This window comes from Trypanosoma theileri, assembly GCF_002087225.1.
Source record: "Trypanosoma theileri isolate Edinburgh chromosome Unknown TM35_Tth_2_V1, whole genome shotgun sequence".
In the NCBI taxonomy this organism is placed as follows: domain Eukaryota; phylum Euglenozoa; class Kinetoplastea; order Trypanosomatida; family Trypanosomatidae; genus Trypanosoma; species Trypanosoma theileri.
The window spans coordinates 895178-913373 of NW_021639844.1; the positions used below are offsets into that span (position 1 = coordinate 895178).

Below are 18196 nucleotides of genomic sequence, written 5' to 3' on the forward strand. Positions count from 1 at the left end.
AACAAATAAAATAAAAAAAAAGAGAGAAAGAAAAAGAAGAAAAAAAAAATATCCAAGATATTAATACACATTTTATAAGAAAGAAATGAACCAATAAGAAAAATGGGAATACAAAAAAAAAAAAAAAACAAATATATCACAACAACAATATTTTCTAGAGACAAGCATTTACTGTGTCTTCTCAGTCTATACATAAGGGAGAAAGAAAGAAACGAATAAATAAAATAAACGCGTCAACGGACCGCGTAGAAAGAAGAAAAAGAAAATAAAATACATCATAGCTAAACATTCCAAAGATGTTCTTGGTTTTTTTTTTTTTTTTTCCTTTCATTCTTTCCCTTTCTTTCCCTCTCTTTTTCTTCTTTTTTCCATTGAACACAACGCAATACTGTGTTCTTAAGAGTTCAGGGCACAAATAAGAGCCACACCACGTTTTATCCAATGTTTGGGGTCAACGGTAGTGGGAATTTCCACCGTGAGAACGTAGTTTGTAGAGTGTCCTGTTGTACTCAGCGTACCAGCACGACGAAGTGTTTTGTACAGTGGACACACATACACATCATTCTTTGGTTTCGCTCTGTTAATAACAGGTTTAAGCCATAACATGGGAACTTGTTCAAATAACACCTTTGGCATAGATTCTTCCAATTGTAATGTAAATCGGTCTATTCTAGCTCCTTCAATAAAGATACCATGAATATAACATCCCACTTCAGGAGGAGCCGTCACTGTACTGTGTTCTGTATTCATCCATTCAAAACCATAACTAACGGTATCAATAGAAATTTTCATTTTTCGAGCAAAATTTTGTAATATACCAGTAAGAAAAGCTTGTGGGAAGAAAAATCCAGAAATCCAATATACATTTGGGTGTCCTTGTTCATACCATGTATTAATCATTGAAAGTCGTTGAACTAAATCATCTACCCAAGCTCCAAGCGGTTTAAGACTTGGGTAGGCTCGTTCTGCCCACTTTACCGGAACTTGATTATTGTAAAGAGCGCGATAAACTTCTTCAAGTTCACGACTCATCAATACTTCACCTTTAATGGCAAGAGGAAGGGATTCAAGGGTTTCTCGTACCACTACGGTAAGACGATTAAAACGAATAGCTTCTTGTACAAGAACTGTATTCATAGAATCTTCATAAATAGTTGGATATTTTTTATTAAATTCAATAATATTAAATGGTTCACTTATTTTCTCTCGAATAAACTGAGCAAGTTCCATAACTTCTTCATCAGGAGATTTTCCCAAGGTACTCTTTGGCGCTGCCTCACCTTGTAAAGCTACTATAGCTTCTAATGTTTCAAAAGTTTCATTACGTGCACATGTAATATCAGCATTTTCATTTAATCCAAATACCTCAGGATTAGTATTAAGAGGCCAAGAATCAATATAAGCTAGGTAATCTTTTTGGGTTCCAGCAGGAATAGATTGATATTCTCCAGAAGGAGAGAAATAATATCCATCTTGCATAACATCAGGAGTAACAAAAACTTCTAATATTGTATTAAGTGTACGTCTATCCCAATCATCCGTAACTCGACCACCATAGTGAATATTACCACTTAATTCTTTAATAACTTTATATGGAACTTCTTCATATTTTTCTAAAAACATACGTATTTGAGCAATACAACAACCCAAATCTCCAGAAGTATATTCATAGGCAATATTCCATCCAAGTGGTCCAAATTTTCGACGTTCTTGAATAAGGGCATGGAAGAAAGACATGGCAAAAAATAATTTTTTAAATTCTTTTGGTTTTGCACAAGTTTCCAAATATTCCGGACGATAACTTAATACAGATCGTGTCACATTTGCTTGCATTCCTTTAGGAGGTTCATTTGTAATCTTTACACCATTTTGTAATACCGAAACAGGGAAATGTGGACTTGGCATGGAAGTAAGCCATAAACGGAATGAAGGATGAATACCACTTGTTCCCATAGATTCCACCAATCGTTCTAACACCGGCATCCAAGAAGTTGCCAAATGACAATTTTGAAGAAGTACCCACGTTCCATTTTCCATTCCTTCTTGCAGCATTCGCTCTGCACGTGGACCTTGTCCTTGACCAAGAGATATATCGGATAATTTTTTACCCATATTTTGTAATTCCGCAAATTTTTTCCAATCTTCAAAAGGATCTGCACCTTGAGAAAGAATAAAAATAAGTGGTGTTGTAGGATTAGATTCTTTAAAAGAAGTAAGAAGATCAAATGGGGGTGGACGAATAAAACGTTCCCCAAGATTTTCCGTTACAAAATCCTGTACAGCTTCCATAAGTTTATCTGGACGAAGACAACGAAGAAACATCATATGTTCCATTGGTGTAATTCGGTCTCTATAAACACCTTTTAATTTCTCTTTATGGGCCATGGAAGACATGAAAATATCTCGATAATATTCAAGATTATCTGAAAAGTGAGAGGCAAACCCTTTAAAACTTGCAAAATTGTTAGAAAGATAACAAATTTCAGCCCATGTGGAATCACTAAGCCAAGAAGATGCCGGATTGGGTTGTGTTTTCGTAGCCATAGATGGTCCTTGTAATAAGAAACGGAACTCATCATCATCTATAGCATTGCCTTGCTGAAGAATACGGACACAAAGGAAGAAGGAAAACATAATTTTATGTTTTTCAAATAATGAACGACTAATATTCTGATAAAAACTATACGTAAAATAATCCTGAAGATTCGTTAGTCGTGTTTCTAATTCATCCGAAGGTTCTGAAGATTCAATACCATTTATAAAGAGTCGTACAAACCATTGTAATGAATACTGATACATAGGATCTACATTTGAAAGTGTAGCACAGCAAAAGTATAAACATGAAGAATGACGAGAAACTGGACGATATAATTCACGACTAGCATTAATTTCTACTTCTGCTTCTTCAGCTTCTGCAACTCTTGTTTTGATCTCATCTGTAGTCGTTTTGGATTGATTAAGATATTCAATAAGACTTTCATCATCAAGAATATCACCTTTTACCTCTTCCATTTTTCGTAAAATAGTTTTTTGAATTTCTGCTACTTCAGCTCGCATAGAGGCATTCATTTTAATTAATTCACTTCGACGCATTTCAAGTTCTTTACGTTCCTGTCCAACTACCACACCGAGAAGTTGATCTTCTAAACCTTGTGGGGTAATAAAAAAGTTTAATAAGGTAACTTGTACCATAACTTCTGGAATATAATGTGGATTTGGTAATTTTGTAGTCATAAAGAATTTAAAATCAGGATTCCATGGAATAGGATGTTCAGATAAACGAATCATTTCTTGTCCACCTTGAATAAAGGTTTGTTTAGCTAAAAGAGGACTAAGACTAGCATCAATAGTTTCACCAACATTTTCCAAAAGTACAGGACGTCCTGAACGAACCGCATATTCAATACGTTTAATAACATCTTTTTGACTAGGTTTTAATATTTCCATTCCTTCTGGATACATTTGTCGAATCCATTTATTAGCTTGCGTTTGAGGATCAATCATAAGAGGCCAACGACGTGCATTTGTCATAATAATAGCATTTTCTATAGATAATACATCTGTTGGTAATCCACATACATTCCAATTTTGAGTCACGATAGGATCTTGTAAAGTATGATAAACAGAAAGTTGTTGATTATGTGTAATTTGATGTGCTTCTAATTCACTTTTCCATAATTGAAGTAAATCATTTCGGTAAGAAGCTGTAAAAGGTCCAACATATGCAATTTGTCCTGCAGCGGCAATCATATTACCTAATAAAAATTTAGAATTTTCATTAATTTCTTGTAAAGTACTTGTCCAATTTTTCTTTTCTCCTGCTAATCCATCAATCAACATAGCGGCTCTACCAAGTTTAATTTCTGTCATACGAACAACTTCTTCAAGTTCTTTCATTTCATTTTCTGCTCTTGTCTTATCATCTTGTAAACCTTTTAATTTCATCGCCACCGCCTCTAATTGTTCCTGTGCTAAACGAAGTTTTTCCTGAAAAACACGATTATCATCTTGTGCAATTGCTAATCTTTGCCGTAAGGGTTCCACTTTTTTATTTACTTCATGAAATTTCACCATCGCATGAGTCCATTGACACATCGCCGCACAGGCTTGACTCGCCCCGGCAATCTTTTTAGGTGTAAAATCCTCCGATGTGACTAATGGCATCACAGCTTGTATGAGTCGTTCAGGAATATGTTCCTTATCATAAGTCATGAGTCGCTGCATTAACATATTGGGATTATTTAATAATTGTTCCTTTGCGGTTGCCCAATAATCCGGTTTTTTCTCTTCCATTGGTCCACCAGCTTTCATAACGGGTTTAATTTGGAATAAAATGGCAATTCCCTGCATAGTCATCACTACACCAGGTGTAGGGGCTTTATAACCCGCCACTTCTGTAATTTGTGAAGATTTTAAGTTTGCCAAACTCTCTAATGCCCGATCTAATTCCGGTAAAGCTTCACTTAATTGTTCATGAGCTTCTTCTTCAATTGCCGCACATTCACGTTGTTTGGCAGCCACTGCAGATTCTTCCTTTTCAGCTTCCTTCTTGGTTTCTTCTGCAGATGCGGTTTGAACCACAATCTCTTCCATGAGTCTTTTAATAGATTCACTCTTTTGAAGAAGAATAGGTTGATTCATGGCAAGTGTTTGCTGTAATTCTGATACTGCAACTTCTGTTTCTCGTAATTTATTTAATCCATTTTGAAGACGATGTCTTCGCATATTAGCAGATTCAGTTTGAGATTCAAGTAATCGTTTAATAGTTTGAAGTAATTCCAAGAAAGAAGTTGGGGTTACATAATTATGACGTCTTGTTTCCTCAAGAAAACGAATAGAGATATCTTCCACACTTTGATGAATCATCACACATAAATCTGTACAACTATTAACTTCATTCTCTTTTAATAGTTTTAGATTACTAAAGTAATTATGTGCCACACTTCTCAAAGCTTGAGTAGGCCATGCGGTAAACCAATCAATGGTACAACAATTTACAAGTGCAGGAAACATACGTAAACGACTACGAAAGGTTTCTCCCAAAGGTGACATACAAAGAGAAACATGTAAATTAAATTTACAAAATTTTACAAATCTGGCATACATACTTACCTTATCAAGATGAATACCCTCACTAATACAAACAGGTTTCATAGCATTAAAAACTTCATCCAAGTCTGGTCCAACAAAGAGATTAGGTACTTCTCCAGAGTTTAGAAGATTATTAACATCCTCTAACATAGATTCATTCACAATTTGTGTATCGGTAAAAAGGAATAAAACTTGTTTGTTATGAAAGGCTACTCGTCTTAAGGCTGTTTTAATATCTTCACGCCATGTATTCATAGAGTAACCTTTTGATATTTCCACTTGAAAGACTTCAAACTCATTAAGGAATGCGGCTACACGAGAAAGGGATTGACGACCAGAACCACCTACACCTAATAGTAAAACATGTCCATTGGGTTTTCGAATAACTCGGGCAATTCGACAAATATGTTCAACCGCATAAGCAAACATAACAAGATTCATTTTATGAAAAGAAATATTATTATATTCTACCAATTTTGCCTCTAATGTCTTCACAAGATGATTAGGGTCTTGTACTTCTTCATAAACGAGTAAATCTGATTTTGTATTAAGGAAATCTACAAATAATAAACCATCGGTTCCTTTTTCAGGTGGGATTACTGTATCAAAAGACATTTTAAAATGTTTTTCCACCTGTTTATGCAATTGTTGATCAAACCATTCTCTATCTTCTTCACTTGTAAGACGATCTTTAAAGGTACGTAATTCCTCATGAACCCATAATCTAAGAAGTGCCACCAATGAAGTAGTTGTCTTGGGAGTCGCTTTAAGAAGTCCACTCATCACTTTAGAAAGATCACGTAAATTAAAAAGATAATGTGGACGTGATGGGGTTGGACGAAGTTCTTTGGTAACGGTATTAAATATTTCTATAGATGCTACCACAACAGATGATAACTTTGTACGAACATCTTCACCAAAAGGTTTAAAATAACTTTCTAGTATAGAAACAAAAATACGTTTCATACTATCTTCATCCACATCTGGGAAAGAAATAAGATTAAAATGACGAAGGAAACGTTGACTTACATGTGTTCTTCCTCCTCCTGGGGGTCCCATAGCGGCTGTAAAGACAACATCCACAATTTGAAAGAATTCACGTGTTTTACGATCATACCATCCTTTATAATCCATATATTGACGTAAAATCTCAATAGGTGGTTGTGCTCCATATTGTTCCTTTACTGGCATATTCATATCATCAATAAAGATAATAAACTTTTTATTTACAGGAGCTCCCCAAATTTGGGGTGAAGCTCGACGTCGGACATCAAATTTAGAAAATATCAAATCTTGTGTTTGATTCGCACTTGTACGGGCAGAAAATGTAAAGAAAATGGGTGTAAACTCTTTTGGCATCTCATTCATTAATAATTGTTGAAGTAATACCGTTTTACCAGTACCAGTAGGACCACAACAAAGAGTATGGAAAGATTTCTGTAAAAGGAGTTTATTAATATATTTATATCGAGCGACATCTGCCGTAGGTACAATAATATCCGCTACATTCTGTGCCGTTACTTGTACATTAAATGTCGCTAAACGATCAGTCCAAAGAATCCATCGTGCCTCATCTACTACAAATTCATAATCTTGAATACAACCAATAACTGGAAGTTCAATACCAACATTTAAATCATGTAATTGATCTCGTAAGAAATTATCAAATCGTTGACGACTTTGCATATCACCTGTAGCTCCAAAAGACCATACAATAGAAAAGACAAATAAATGCATATAAATTTCTTTTAATCGTTCTAATCGTTCTTGTGGTACTTCTGTGGCTCTTGTTGGGGTAAATGGTGTTAACAAAGCTTCTAAAATGTTAAAACATGAAATAACCAAATTTGGCCAAACTGATGGACTGTATTCCATTACTTCTTGTTGAACAAAATCAATCAGTATAGGAAATAAGGTGGTGGATAATTTTTCAAGTACTTCCTTATATGGATCCATTGTACTGGGAAGTCTATGTTGTAACCATGTAGAGATAAAAGCCCCTACACCAATACAACTCACAGGTTCCATATAAATCATACCTGCACGAGAAACGGTAGCGGGTGAAGCCACGGCGAGATCTTCAACTTCAAACCAACAACTCATATAAGGTGTCATGGCAATAATTTCACCTGAAATTAAACAAAGTTTCTTATTATCATCTAATACAGTATTCATAGATTCAATCCAAAGTGCATCTACCGGTCCATCAAAGTAAATCCAATGTTTCGTATCGGATGTATCACGAGCGGCAATTCGAAATAATTCACCTACAAGACCATCACGCCATTCTCCTGTGGCATCATCAAATCCACCATATAATTGAGCCATCGTAATAGATTTTGGATTTAAACAGTGTATTTGTACTTCTGCAAAACGTTCTTCATTTAATTCTACTCGTAATTTTGTCATTGCCGCTTGTAGAACTCGAGTTGCACATGTTTTTCCACCCATTGTTGGTCCCACAATCATTTGACCATGTCGTAAAATATTCATTTCATACAATTGTACACATTTCTTAAGAAACATATCTGTCGGTTCCAAATGCATTTCTATTGCCTTTTCACGTAGTACATTTAGTAAAGATCCATAATCCCGTACTGGGAGTTCCACACCAGGGAATAAATCAGAAATAATACCAGAAAATAAAATAAGATCCTGTTCTAAGAATTTAGGCATATTTGAATCCCGTAAGGCACGAAGAAGTAACACATCTTCTTCTTCGTCAGGAGATTCACGTTTCATCAGACCTGCGGCAGAAATAACCGTATTCACAGCACGCATACCAAAATCATAATGATCTTGTGAAGAAAGTTGTTCAGAACTTAATCGAAATGTTGCTACCATCTTTTGTGCTAATGCACGTGAATTGGAGTAACCAAATGAAAAGAGACGAATCTCTGCAATCATCGCATAATCTGGTACCATACAAGCCACTGGACGGAAAAGAACTTTTAAATTATCTGGTAATTCTGTACGTCCAGCATAACCTGGATTCATTGTGATAAAGACAGAATAGGATGGATCTACTATAATTTCTGTTCCTTCAAAACAAATACGATATTGTTTTGTACGTGCAGATTCTTGTAATGATGATACTTGCTGAGCTACCACAGAGAGCACCTCTACATCTATACGATTAAATTCATCAAAACAAGCCCACGCACCAGCTTGAGCTAATCCTTTAAAAAACTTTCCCATAGATGCATAGGTCATTCCTTCTTGACAATTAAATACCACACATTGTTTAGCTACCGCTTTAGCAAGATCCTTTACAGTTTCTGTTTTTCCCGTACCCGCAGGACCTGCAGGAGCTCCACCAAGAAACATATGCATAGCTCCTGTGAGAGTTAAATAAATACGATCAGTTAATGGAGTCACGACAAGACGTGTGGTATTACCAAGATATTCTCCACCATACTGAAATTGAGCTTCCACTTGACGCAAAAAACAATCATTATTTTCCCAATAAGAACGAAGTTGTGAAACCCATTCAAAAGCAAATACACTATCTACTTTTTCTTCTGCTAATTGTTCTACAATATCTCTGGCATGTACTTCAATAGTGATAAGACCACTTAAATTCATTCGTTGAAGATTTGAAAGAGGACGTCTTACAATTTCTACAAGTTCCATTAAATTTTCCTTTGCTTTTGGAACATGTGGAATTAAAGAACCATGTTCTTTAAAACTCTGTTCACAATCACGTGTCCATAAAATTTGATTTACTGCAATAGCTACTTGACCAGGAGAATTAAGAATAAGATCTTCACGACCACTTGTAGCACAAATTTTTAATCCTTTAGATAATTGAGAACGAATAGATAATCGCATCATTTGTTCAATTTCTGTTAACCAATTCTCAATATTCTTACGAGGAATAATAGATTGATCAAATGGTATATATTCTCGCATCTGTGAATACATACCATACATTTCATTATTTGGTTCTCGCATATCTATTTCCATAATATTTTCAAATAATTTACGGAAATGAGGTTGAATTTTCTGAGGATCACGAGCTTCAGAAAGTATAGTAAGTAATTCATCATCCGAAAGAAAATAAAACCTTGCAAAGGAAGATCTTTTACTTTCCAAATATTGATTCAAACCTCTTTGAATAAGCTCTAAAAGTTCATTATTTTCTTTAAATAATGTTAAAGATTCACTAAGTATACAAAAATCCAATGATAATTCTATTTCATGAGCTTTATTGGTAAGTTTACGCCAATTTTCATTTACTTTTTGAAATCTTTTCGCTTCACGAGGTAATTGTCTAATAATATCTTCTGATTGAAAGATTGGTTCTAAATATAACCATGCCTTTTGACAAATAAGCCATTCATCCATAACATTTTGAACTTGTTTAAGAGATGTTTCCCACATGGTAATATCATTTTCAAACATCTTTTTAAATGGTGAAAATCCAAGTGATTGTGTAATAAGCATTTGATCATCCAATTTTTCTTGAATTGTATCTACAGAATCCTTTGGTAGTACATAACAACCAGTAGATTTATAGGATTGTACATTTAATCCTATACTTTCCCATTCGGCTTTCATCTTTTTAAGAGATATCTCAATTTGATACTCACGGGATGCCACTTCAGATATTCGAAGAAGAATTTCTTCATATTCATTTACTTTTAGTGTTTTGAGATCATTAAGGGCAATAAGAGTTTTTCCAGGTCTCACTTCATAACCAATTTCTTTTGAAATTTGATCCCAATGTCTATCTTTTAAACCTTCTGTACGTAAATACTTTACAAAAGGTAACATGGGTTTAAATTCTTCAATTTTCTTTTTAGTTTTTTGGGCTATATTCACAAGAATTTCAGTAAGTTTAGGATCACGACTACTTTTACAAATCGTTTGATAATTCTTTATAACTCGCTGTTCCATTGCCTCAGCATCAATCTCAATAAAAGGTTTATTATTCCACTCACGAGTGGCTGAACTCCAATCATGAACTGTAAGCCAAAGTGAGGCAAAAGGTTCAAAATCAGCAGAGAGATCACGTACTACACTGTAATCTGTAGTGTCAAGTTCAAAAAGAGACTCATGTGTATTAATAGTATTGGCTGTTTCCATTAAAAGTTGAATATGTTCAAGTACGGCATTCACATCTGTTACAATATCATTGATCTTATTAACGTTTGTGCGACGATGGAAACCTTCCACAGTTTGTTGCATTTGATCAATTTTCTCTTGAAATGCTTCTTGTGATTTACGAAGACTAATAATAAGACTTCTTTTTGTTTGCTCAAGTTCATGTTGTCGTTGAATAATATCATCATCTAATCTTGCTGGCCATCCAATGGCTACCCATTTTTTATTAAAATCTTCTTCACCAAGAGGAACTTGAAAGTTATCAAGAATAGCATGAATTTCCTGAATTTCAACAATCATGGCTTGTAAATCAAAAACTTTTTCAGGAATAGTCTTTATAAACTCTTGTCTTTCTACAACTTCTTCTGGTGTTTCTGTAGACTTCATAAGAGTTTCACGAAGATCTCGAAATGCGTCACTTACTTCTGAAGCTTTTAAATTCGCCCGTTGCATCATAACATTTAAAAGCATATTGGCAATATTAGAACATTTGTTAGATAAACGTAATTTTAAATCTGTACAATCTACTTGAAATAGACCAAGATTTACAAAACGTGGAATACGTTTCTCAATCTCCAAACGTTGATCCATGTGCCGTTGAATTTCCTCCACTACACCTTTCGTAGTGGTAAACTGTGTCTTAAAATATTCTACATATTGAGTCACGTCAAGCGCGACGAGTTCTGTAAACTCTTGATACATAGATAAATACGTCTCAAGAGGTACTTCCGCACGTGAAAGGGTTTGATTTAGTTGATCTATACAAGCTTGAACATCAGCATCTTTTGTATCTATAGAAGGTACAAAGGCGGTGGCAGGATCGTATAAAAAACTAAAAAGTCGACGTTCTACAGAACGTACTCCAGTATGCAATGTTAAACACCGCTTGACAAGTTCAACAAGCATTTTGGAAAAATCTGTAGCGGAAGTAACATAATGAAGAACACGATTCTCATCATCTACAAGTATTACTTTAAAAAGTGGAGTTATTCGTACATGTTCTTTTTCAACTAAAGGTTCTACTTCCACGTCTGTCATACCTCGTACGGTAACTTTATATTTTGCAGCTTCATCAATAAAGGAAGCAAAATCAAAAAGGGATTTCCTTAATAATAATCGAAGAGAATCCTGCATTTGGATCGTTATAGTACTCATCAATCGTTGTGTCTTGGATCCTTCATATTCAGATTCACTAAGGTGAAGATTAATTTCATCATTCCCAGTAAATGGAGAAAAAACACGTTTAATGTAGTCTGAAATACCAGGAACCCAAGTTTCTCGTAAATATTGGGCACTTTCTCTAATATATCCAAGTTGTAATTCTTCAAAAGCATCCATCATAATAGGACAAACCTCATCTAGAGGTTGACCAATACGAAATACACTACGAGATTCTAATGCATCATTTCCTTCCCGTACACGTTGAAGAACACCAATAGAAAGATCATTTCGAGCAATAAGAGAATCACGATTAAAAGCATTTAAGACATCATTGAAACAATTATTCCGCAATTTGTAAATTCCACGTTCTTGTACTTTCTTAACAGGTTCTGCAGGAGGAAGTGTTGATCCACCAAGAAGTTGAAGAAGTCCTCCATGTTTCGTTACATTTTTTAATAATTCAAGGTTCATTACACGGGAATAATCCGTTCGAACTTCTTCAAGAGCTTCTGTTACATTTAAAGTAGCTTCATTCTCATAAAGAATTGGTATATTAAGAGATAATTGATGTATACGAGTCAATACAGATGGATCAATAACCTGAAATTCATCTGGTGGAATAGATTCAACATATAATTGTTCTCGAAGTACACTTTCTACTAATTTTCGCATGCGAAATGCTTCAGTAAATCGTTCAACAAAATTACGTGGATTTTCTGCTTTAAAGCATACATACACACGAGGTACAGTAATAATATCTCTCTTTTCATTTTGAAGAGGAGAAGTAGAATCATCATTTCCATCGGTTTCAAGAAGATGTGTAGTTAAGAGATTCGTTTCCTTATCCCATGATGTTACAGATCCGTTAAACCAACGCCATTTCCCTACATGACGTAATACCATACACGGAACACCACCCGATCCATCACGTTTAGCTAACCAATCTTCTGGTGAAAGTTCCTCAAAACGTTTATCATCAAAAGCATCAAGAGGGAGTAATGTGTGATAGGAACCCGGTATCTCATCAGGCATCTCTCCATCCACTATAATGTTCATTTCCTTTAACATCGTTTCTACTGAAAATTCATCATATCGTCGTCGCCAACGTCGCATGACCTCAGCTCTAGGAAGGTCACCCCTAACCGTTTCATACGGTACAAATACCTTTGGTTCCTCACTACGAGGAACTTCCTCCTCCATAGCATATCTTCCAATGACCGGTTGAGACCACGGCCGTTGACGGGGTGGACTCCTTTCATTCGTCTCATCTCTTAACCAAAAAGGTTCTTGCGATTGTTCCCGAGACTGCTGTTGCTGCTGTTGTTGTTGTTGTTGTTCAACTGTCTCAACATCATTTTCGCTGCCATCAACCTCACTCTGAGGAGAATTCTCTGTTCCACGTGTGTACCTATTTAGAGAGTCAAGCGTAACAGAGGCGGTGGTGGTTCTGTTCTCTTTCCTCTGTTGCTGTTGTTGTGCCAAGTGCACACGACGGAGTGCAATAAGTTCCTTAAAGGAAATAGACATACAAGCTATGAAGCTCCGCCCCCCAAAACAACACTTAATACATGAGATATATAGATAGATAGAGAGAGAAAAAAGAGAAAGAAAAATCAGTAAAAGATCAAATGACAACAAAAGAAGAGAATAATAGGGAGAAGTAGGTCCATCAAAACTACCACACCTCTTCCCAATACCCCCACAGAAAAAAAAGGGGAAAACAAAAAAAGAGAGAAAAAAATACCTTTCCTTACAAAGTAACCCATAAGGTCACATAAAAGAAAGAAAATGAAAACAAAAGAGTATAAACAAACAGGAAACCGGTACAACCATTTCTTGAGTCACGCTCATATGCTTACTTTGTGCGGGACACACCAACAGTCTTGCCGTGACGGCCAGACGTGCAAGTGTGCTGACCACGCACGCGGAGACCGTAGGCGTGACGCACACCACGATGCACACGGTTCTTGCGCAGACGCTCCAAATCCTCACGAAGGCGTGTGTCGACCATTGAGCTAGAGAGATGCTCAGTCTTGTTCGTCTTGGGGTCACGCTGACGATTGAGGAACCAGCTGGGGATCTTGAACTTGGCGGGGTCGGCAATGACCTCAGAGACCTTCTCGAGCTCCTCAGCGGTCAGTGTACCAGCGCGGCGCTCCACATCAATGCCGGCCTTCTTGCACACCATGTATGCAAAGCGGATGCCAATACCCTTCACCATGCGCAGTGCGAATGGCACCTTGCGCTTGCCCTCCACGTTGGTGTTGAGCAGACGCACAATGTGTTGGAAGTGGTCGGGTTGCAGCGTAAGAGACATCCTGTCCGTCTTTGTAAAAGGTAAGGGTACAATTAGTACAAACCCCAACACGAGATATATGAAAAATTAAAAGAAAGCAAAAGAAAAAAAAAAGAAGAAAAGAAAAATAACATTTTATGAAGAACATAAAAAAAAAAAAACAGGGCATCACTATTTTTTTTTTTCACATTGGAGGAACAAGAGATGTTCATCCCACCAAACACAGAAACCCCATCCAAGGGAGAAGAAGAAAAAAAAAAAAAAGAATTTGGGTTAACCAAAGATAAAAAAACACGAAAATAAAAGGAAACCTTTCATTGGCAAGCATACTACTACCAAAAGAGTAGATGTCATCTCTACTTTGTGCGGGACACACCAACAGTCTTGCCGTGACGGCCAGACGTGCAAGTGTGCTGACCACGCACGCGGAGACCGTAGGCGTGACGCACACCACGATGCACACGGTTCTTGCGCAGACGCTCCAAATCCTCACGAAGGCGTGTGTCGACCATTGAGCTAGAGAGATGCTCAGTCTTGTTCGTCTTGGGGTCACGCTGACGATTGAGGAACCAGCTGGGGATCTTGAACTTGGCGGGGTCGGCAATGACCTCAGAGACCTTCTCGAGCTCCTCAGCGGTCAGTGTACCAGCGCGGCGCTCCACATCAATGCCGGCCTTCTTGCACACCATGTATGCAAAGCGGATGCCAATACCCTTCACCATGCGCAGTGCGAATGGCACCTTGCGCTTGCCCTCCACGTTGGTGTTGAGCAGACGCACAATGTGTTGGAAGTGGTCGGGTTGCAGCGTAAGAGACATCTTCTCTGTCTGATTGCCTATAAATAGTCCAGAAAAACAATAATAAAAAAAAAGGAAAGTAAAAGTGTTCATTTATGTGTGTGAAAAAAAGGAAGAATCAAACAGAGAGGCAAATAAACATGTAATTAGGAGAGAAATTCAAAAGAATAATAAAAGTACGTTAAAACTATGTCAGTCATCAAGCTCATAATTTTTCTCCCTCACCACTACACGTTAATACAGAGCTGTTCCAGCGATATAATGAACGGAAGTAACGGTGAAAGAAAGAAAAAAAAATAAAAATAAACGCAGCAAAAGTAAACATATACCTTTTAATTAATCCAAAAAAGAGATCCTTTCCCCTCATCACAGGTCATGACTCTCTTTTGATAATTCCGTTTCTGATACCATGTCTAAAAGAGCACCAATATCAACTCCTTGACTTGAAAGTGTCTGTGATGCATCTAGTTTTTTCTGGTTTGACAGCAAAGCACAGGGACGCTTAGGTCCAAACCAAGGTGGAAGACGTCCAAGTACAGTATCTGGAGTGTCCTTATCCAACCACAAATCATCTACCAGCAGCTGCGCCTTTGATGCTCTCACATGTACACAATCTGTCGAAGTACCGCACTTTTCCTTTCGCTTTTCTTCTACATTTGTATTGGCATGTACAGGAGCAGTAACTAGGAGGAGTAAACATAATGTAAGCAGAAAAACGAATATTCTGCCTTTAAAAGGTGATGATTCATGTATCATGATTATATTACTCTTTTATATAAAACGTTAAAGCTACTTCTCTCTGCCATTTTCAAGAAGGAGAAAAAAAAGAGTGTACACTTATGTATATACATATACTTACATAGATAAACATACCCATCTCGAAGATATATATGGACACACAGAAAGACTAATAATGTAAAAAAAAAAAAAAAAAAAAAGAAAAAACTCCCTTCTCATACAGAATAGATACCTGTAAACCATCAGAACAAAATAAAACAAGATAATATGAAACGCAATAAACTCATCAATCAAATAAAAAAATTTTTTTTTCTTAACCCATAAAGTTGGGGCTAGTGCATTTTGTGCATTAAAGATGGTTCACATATCACACTTTCCAACGTCTGATTTGTAGTAACAGGTTGCATCGGAGTTTCTGTACATTTCATGTCTCTTGTTCTTAAGGTTTTCTCAGTTCTCCTCATTGGTTCGTTTTGCAGTACAGGCATTTCAATCGAGCATCTACTCATCATATCTCGTGCTAGAGTAGTAATCTTATCATTCCAGTTAACAGTTTCCAAGTAAACACCTCGCCGCGTCAGATGGTCATCTACACATTGACGCAAAGACGATATACGTACATCATGAGACCATGTTGGGTATTTCTCAGCAGCCAATTCCCCCCATGGGACACCAATACCCTGTTGTTGTTGTTGTTGATGCCCTTCCATCTTATGCTTCATTACCTCTCGTACTGGCATTCCATTACTGGGACTACTTTTTTTGTTATTAGATAATGATGATGTCATCACGACAGCACTCATTTGTAAAGACTTGTGTTGATTAGATAACGCCTGTAGTACTTCTCGATTATAAATCTTTTCGCATTGTACAACCCGCATCCGGCCTCTGTAATGTTGTACCATCACCGAAGGTCTAGAAAGAGGTTTGTCAAATAACATCAAAGGAGTTCCTTTTTTTTGTATGTGATGAGTTATTTGCAATGGAAGGGGTATATGTCTACTAAAATGTTGCTCTGATGCCCCTGTAGCTTTGGTGCCTCCTGATCCTGCTATGGTAGTAGTCAAGTATGAAAACGGGAGTAAAAGCGGCAGTAGAGCATAACGATGACGATCACATTCACTTTCCTTAATAATTATAGCGCCACTTTCACTTCTTTTAGTACTCTGCTGGTGATGTAGTTTCCGTTGCAGTTTTTCTTCTAGAAAATCTTTAGCATTCTCCAGTGTTGTTTCAATACGCCACATAATGACCATGTGAGTGAGTTCATTCATGAGATGTTCCACAAGAGCCTTAACGTAACGGTGTTCGGAATTAGGAATCGCAGGATATTGTGAAATTCCACACGCAATTTCACTAGCCCATAAAAAAGTTTGTAATTCACCAAAAAGAGATTCCACTACATCAGATTTGGTTTTATTATTAGGTAGTTTTACACCAATAATGGTATCAAGATCAATATAGTCATATATCTGTAAGAGTCCCTCATTACTATCCAGCAATTGCTGAATATATCCAAGTTTATACGTTACCCCACCTTCATTTGCTGGAAATAAACGCGTTAGTCGATCTGGAACAACAACTTTTACAATATTATCTCCAATCATCTCACTACGTTCAAATCGTTTTGTACGAACAAAAGATCCATCACCTGGAACCACAGATTTTGAAGTACTTAAACTATCACGTATTACTTCTCGATCTCTTAAAAACTCCAAGAGGAAACGTACACGCCAAAGTCTTTTTTTAGCGGTTGGTGCACTAAGTGGGGCGATACGTTTATAATCAAGAACTGCACCTTGTTCTGTTTCATTCAGTCGTTTCCACCAAGTATCTACAAGATTCTGTACTTTCTGTGCCACACTTGTTGATTTCATTGTTAGTAGAGAATTCACTGTATTTGTATTAAGGTCGGCTATTTCTTTTTGAAGTATCGATACAGCCCGTTCGAGAATTCCCACACGGGCCATGTGTCCCACGTATCCACAGTGAGCAGAGAAAGAGGCCTCAAGATATTCATTACACAACGTGCAACGTCGTTGTCCGGCATTGTAGAAACGTGTTTTCATTCGATTCATCTCAGACTTGGAGACACCAGCATCAAGTTCAGGAGATGACAATCCCCATGCAAGAAGATCTGCGTGGCTACATGTAATTTTCTTTTTATTCACTGATCCTGATGAATAGAGAGAGTTCACACAACCACTAATACTACTACTACTACTACTAGTAGTAGCAAAAGCAACTGTACCACGTGTAGTTAAACCTCTAGATATCATTTTTTTTTTTTTATATTTGTTTGTGCGTATATATATATATATATAGTACGAGTGTGTTTGTGTCTATTTCCTTCTTTATGTCTCTATGCTAGAGATCCTAGTGTGATAATCCTGTAACCTTACAAACACACAGACACAGACACACACGAACACTTACTAACCCACAAATCCAACAGAGGCATCCTATAGCGTACAGGTTTAAGAGGAAAACAAAATCAAAGAAAACCAGAAAAGAATATACACATACACTATATACTCCAGCAAGAGATGAACAATCCCACTTCAGAAATAGAGAATGGGGATATGAGAACCATTTCTTAACAGTTTGAAGGGTCACAAAAATGTTAAAAAGACATCTATCGTGCAGAGAAAACAGAGTTGGTACAAATAACAAGAAATCAAATACGTAAAAAGACGAATATCGACGAATAATAAAAAAAAAAAATAAAACAAAACAAAACAGAAGAAAACAAAAATAAATAAATAAAATATGGATTACAGACGTTTTCTTAGACTTCTCTCAATAAAGTGAGAAGCCACAGAAGTGCATACTCGTATACCTCTACACTGTGTAAGTACGCTCTTCTGACACACACACACAAAAAGACGAGTAAAGACAAAAGATGTAGTACACACATGGACAAACAAGTTAACACCTCCATAACAACATAAAAAGAAAATCAAAATACAAACAAACGTAAACAAACAAAGAGAGCAAAAAAAAAAAA

General features: G+C 36.5%; 5 protein-coding genes across 5 annotated transcripts; all 5 read right to left on the reverse strand.

The window, feature by feature from the left end:
• Positions 1–396: 396 nt before the first annotated feature.
• On the reverse strand, positions 397–12885 carry TM35_000024370 (dynein heavy chain; the record flags this gene model as incomplete). Its single annotated transcript, XM_029021755.1, has 1 exon — positions 397–12885. The coding sequence occupies one exon, from the start codon at positions 12883–12885 to the stop codon at positions 397–399; it is 12489 nt and encodes a 4162-aa protein (XP_028887177.1).
• A 328-nt stretch (positions 12886–13213) lies between these two features.
• Positions 13214–13675, reverse strand: TM35_000024380 (40S ribosomal protein S18; the record flags this gene model as incomplete). The annotated part of the gene is made up of 1 exon (XM_029021756.1): positions 13214–13675. One exon carries the CDS (start codon positions 13673–13675, stop codon positions 13214–13216), a length of 462 nt encoding a protein of 153 aa, XP_028887178.1.
• A 335-nt stretch (positions 13676–14010) lies between these two features.
• TM35_000024390 (40S ribosomal protein S18) lies at positions 14011–14472 on the reverse strand (the record flags this gene model as incomplete). The annotated part of the gene is made up of 1 exon (XM_029021757.1): positions 14011–14472. One exon carries the CDS (start codon positions 14470–14472, stop codon positions 14011–14013), a length of 462 nt encoding a protein of 153 aa, XP_028887179.1.
• Positions 14473–14817: 345 nt separating this feature from the next.
• On the reverse strand, positions 14818–15207 carry TM35_000024400 (uncharacterized protein; the record flags this gene model as incomplete). The annotated part of the gene is made up of 1 exon (XM_029021758.1): positions 14818–15207. The coding sequence occupies one exon, from the start codon at positions 15205–15207 to the stop codon at positions 14818–14820; it is 390 nt and encodes a 129-aa protein (XP_028887180.1).
• Positions 15208–15521: 314 nt separating this feature from the next.
• On the reverse strand, positions 15522–17468 carry TM35_000024410 (putative RNA editing complex protein MP67; the record flags this gene model as incomplete). Its single annotated transcript, XM_029021759.1, has 1 exon — positions 15522–17468. One exon carries the CDS (start codon positions 17466–17468, stop codon positions 15522–15524), a length of 1947 nt encoding a protein of 648 aa, XP_028887181.1.
• Between the last annotated feature and the right edge of the window lie 728 nt (positions 17469–18196).